Source organism: Priapulus caudatus, unplaced genomic scaffold (assembly GCF_000485595.1).
Source record: "Priapulus caudatus unplaced genomic scaffold, Priapulus_caudatus-5.0.1 Scaffold253, whole genome shotgun sequence".
NCBI classification, from domain to species: Eukaryota; Metazoa; Priapulida; class Priapulimorpha; order Priapulimorphida; family Priapulidae; genus Priapulus; species Priapulus caudatus.
In genome coordinates, this window is record NW_014577314.1 from 1,569 (window position 1) to 6,032 (window position 4,464).

Here is a 4,464-nt window from a genome sequence, read left to right on the forward strand (position 1 = left end):
ATATATATATATATAATATATATATATATATATATATATATATATATATACATATATATCCAGAGAGCAGGCGCGGCGGTAAAAATAGCTTGCTGCATGCTTAGTAATGCTAAACGCTAAAGTAAATTATTATTATGCTCTTGTAACTTCATACGGCGTATATGTGTTACCACAACAGCGCGATATAGAGAAACATATACGACAGGGGTCACCGGCTGCAACGGATGTCCAGACTCGAGGTTAGGCGCGGGCATCTGAGGATAAACGCAGCTGCAGACGTCCTGCGTCGCACGTGTGGTGCATACGATCCATCTAAACAAGGTCCGCAGAGCAACGTTTGATGTGGGTAATCCAGCCGTGACGGGGTACAATATAATTAATCTACGTCATAGATGGAATTCGTCGGCTAGAGGGTATTGATTGGTACATACGCGGTTACGCCGTGCTTTGTGCGTTATTACGTACTCGGATGTATTCGAAGGTCCATTCTCGCTGCTCCAAGGAATTGCATAACGAATGTGAAGATTGATGGATAGAGAACGAGGGCGAGGAAGAGTTAGAGGGATCGAGAGAAAGTGAAAAGGAAGCAGGGAAAAAATAAATAAAGGAGGGAAGGGAGGGAGAGGAAGAGGAAAAGAAAGGGACAGCGAAAGAGAGATATAGAAAGAGAGCGAGCGAGAGAGAGAGAGAGAGAGCGAGAGAGAGAGAGCGCGCGGGGGAGAGAGAACGAAAGCGGTAGGAGGCAGAGAGAGAGAGAGAGAGAGAGAAGAGAAGCAAGAGAGAGAGAGAGAGAGAGAGAGAGAGAGAGAGAGAGAGAGAGAGAGAGAGNGACGGCAGCAGAGCGGGAAAGAGAGACAGACAGACACAGCAAGAGAGAGGAGAGCGGGAGAAGGAGGCGTAGAGAGAGACAATGAGGTGATGAGGAGGATTCCGGACGGATGAGAAGATACAGGGAGGGACCAGACGAGGAGATCAGAGAGAGCGGCGAGACCGAAAAGAGATGAAAGGAGAGGAGAGAGAAGGCAGGGAGGGGGAGAGAGAGACGAGGAGCGCGCGAGAGCGAGGAGAGAAGAGTGAGAGAGAGAAAAGAGGAAAGAGAGAGAGAAGCGAGAGCGGAAGAAGCGAGAGCGATGGAGTGACGAGAGAGATGAGAGAAGAGAGAAGAGAGAGCCGAGCGAGAGAGAGAGAGAGAGAGGAGAGAGAGAGAGAGAGAGGAGAGAGAAAGAGAGAGAGCGAGGAGGAGAGATGAGCGATCGACGGACAGGAGGAGAGAGACGAGAGAGACGTAACAGCGAGACAGAAAAGAGACAGAAAGCAGTAGAGAACATACAGAGGTAGAGAAGAAAAGAGAGAGAGAGAGAGAAGGAGCCAGGAGAGAGAACGAGAGACGAGAGAGTAGAGACACCAGGACAGACAACGCAGAAAGAGGACACGAGAGACTATCTGCGCGTAGAGAGAGCCGCGAGAGAGAGAGAGGAGACGAAGAGACGAGTATAAGGGGAAATGAGAGAGATTGAGAGGACGAGGAAGAGGAGAGAGGAGAGAAAAGAGAGAGGAGGCGAGAGGAGAGAAGACATATACCAGAGAGATGAGCTGGAGAACGAGAGAGGATCGAACGGGCGAGAGGAGCAGAGAAGGAGAAGGAGAGCAAGACATACAGAGAGAGAGACGGCAGGAGAGAAGGAGAGAGAGGGGAGGGGCGACAGACACAGAAAGAGAAGAGGGAGACAGCGAAAGAGAGGAGAGAGACGACGAAATGATGACAGAGAGAGAGAGGAGAGACGAGAGATTAAGGAGGGACAGACAGAGGACAGAGAAGACGGCGCGAGAGAGAGAGAGGATAGACGCGCGCAAGCGAGAGAGAGAGAGAGAGAAAAGGATCGAGGGGCGAGAGCGAGATGAGCGAGAGCGAGAGGGGGGCGGGCGAGAGAAGACCCGCGAGGAGAGGAGAGAAAAAAAGAGAGAGAGAGAGACATAAGACTACCAAACTATAATGGAAGAGAGAGAGAGAGAGAGAGAGAGAGAGAGAGAGAGAGAGAGAGCCCGGTTTCCGGTAGCTCGCTCTGCTGCCAGCATCTACCGGGTACCGAAGCTTACCAGCAGCCAGTCAGTCACTCAACCCTCACTCACGGCAGCCCGTACAAATGGCAAACAGATGATGATTGCCAGGAACATGTGGCTGTGACGGCTAAATATAGCGAATTCCGCGCGTGGAGCCGTCGCTGCTGCCGCTGCGGACGACGACAATGCGCTGGTGCTGCTGCTATACTGCCTTGCGGCCGCGGCGGTGGGAGCGAGCGTGCGTTTCTCTAAGCGCGTAGATCGAAGTGACCGAACGCACGCAGACGCGTGGAGAGAGATCGCGCGCGCGCGTGCCTACGCCGCTACGGTCCGCTCGTCCACTCACGCGCACTTCATCACCTAAACCCGGTTGCCGTACACGACGCTACGTGGACCGACCGTGCACTCGCTGACGGACACCTCTGCGCCTGTTCACCGAGAAACGAGTTTGCAAAGAGCTCCGGTGGCTGGTTGCCGTGATGTCATCGGACTCTAACGTGATGTTACAGGGTGGCCTTCGACAGCAGCAGCGGATGGTACGTATATGAATATGATAGCTACACATCGTATCAAGAGCTAATAAACACCAGAGGTACACACAAGAGGTATTTGTTAGCTGTTGATCGTATCTACTGCGCAGTTGAGAACAGGTTCGTATATAGTGCTGGAATATAGGCTGGGTTGACGCTGGTCAGTCCCATTGTGTGTACGCCAGCACTCTCTCTAACGTCTTCAGCAAATTGTTGGATGTTTGCTGTGAAGGTGAGCGACGTGATACACGCCTGATTTACGGGTTGCCTTTTCGTCACGCATCAAGACAGACGCGCGTCCTGTACCAAGGCATGATTCAGCACGTCGTTGGCAAATCGTATGGGTTGTTAGTTCCTGTTCTGTATTGAAATAGGATCGGAAGGGAAGTAGCCGCGTGCGTACGTTTATATCTTCTTCCGATTGCCCTTACATGGCCGTTAGCCGTGACGTGTGTAGTATATGTACATTTCACAGGCATTCACGCGTGCGTCACGGCGCGTGTGGTCTCACGCTGGCGAAATAAGAGTAACACTCCGACGTACGTAGCACGTGTTAGCTGCATTACTCAGATGCCCTTATATTTTGATATCTCGTCATAATTTGTTTACCTGATCCGGAAATAGTCGGCTATATAGAGCGTTTGAAAGCGTGTGTAACCAAGGGATAGCAGCGAGCGAGGAAGCGAGCAGAGAGCGAGCGAGAGAGAGAGAGAGAGAGAGAAAGAGAGAAAGAGAGAGCGAGAGAGCTCCAGAGCGAAAGAGACATGTAAGTACGCAAACGTATAGAGACCACACGCCACTGTGGACTTCGGCTATTGCAATAATAACATAATATTTTCATATATTGACTAGACTATAATGGTAAATAAACAAAAAGAGTTCTCAAAAGAGTTTCTCTATTTTCTGTGAGTTTGTGCGTAGTGCTGTGCGTTCAGTGACATTGCGTGTTACACGAATGTTACGAGAAGTGATTGAACACCATTCACGTAGAATTATTACGTTATGGTTACGTTACGTGTACGACAGTACACGTGACCTTGGTAGTAAATAAAATGTGTGGTTATTCACCATGGGATTATCATTAAAACGGCCAAGTGCATGCGGACCTAGCTCTAGAACTATATAGCCCTTCCTCCCAGCCTGTAATACTAGAGCTAAAGCTTAGCGCAGACTTGCGACTTTTTCATGCAACTCTAGAATCGCAGTCGAAATTGCTGTGAAATTGCTACGTCTGCGGGAACGTGCAACTGCAACTCGTAGCGATTCTGGTCGCTTGCAACGAGTTACAAGAAATCAAACTGTTTTGATTTTGAGCGACTCGTCGCGCCCAATCGCTCCCAAATTGTTCTAGAATTGCTTCGAAATCGCATGTGTGCGCACACGCGGCGACACATCGACCGATCGCTTGCGGTTGCAGCTTGCAGCGACGAGCAACCAATTATAAGTCGCAAGTCTGCGCTAGGGCGGACCATGCGAGTGAGAACGAGACTAGAGATATAGGCACCACGAGCAGTGCAATATCTATATCTCACTACCAGTGCGAGACTACATACTGGATAACGTTAACACCACAGGGAGCTAGCACCGACAAGGGGCGTGTATACATTGTGTGAATCATGCGCGTGTATAGTGCACGCACGTAATACTAATACTAATAGTGAATTCTCTGAGGGGAATTGAATGCGCATTACGCTGTAACACGGAATGTGCGATTAGCATTGGCAAGTTTCGGCCGGGTCGAGAGAGAGCGAGAGAGAGAAAGAGAGAGAGAAAGAGAGAGAAAGAGAGAGAAAGAGAGAGAGAGAGAGAAAGAGAGAGAGAGAGAGAGAGAGAGAGAGAGAGAGAGAGAGAGAGAGAGAGAGAGAGAGAGAGA

At 50.0% G+C, this 4,464-nt stretch overlaps 1 protein-coding gene across 4 annotated transcripts in view; it reads left to right on the forward strand.

Annotated features, from left to right (window-relative positions):
* The first annotated feature begins 2,305 nt into the window (after positions 1 to 2,305).
* Positions 2,306 to 4,464, forward strand: part of LOC106808101 — a 17,101-nt gene continuing 14,942 nt past the window's right edge. Inside the window, exon 1 of one of the 4 annotated variants that reach the window (XM_014810673.1) lies at positions 2,306 to 2,597. In XM_014810673.1, coding sequence (XP_014666159.1) covers positions 2,541 to 2,597 — 57 coding nt within the window. In that variant the 5' untranslated portion in view covers positions 2,306 to 2,540. The other 3 variants (XM_014810674.1, XM_014810676.1, XM_014810675.1) reach the window with 3 other exon arrangements.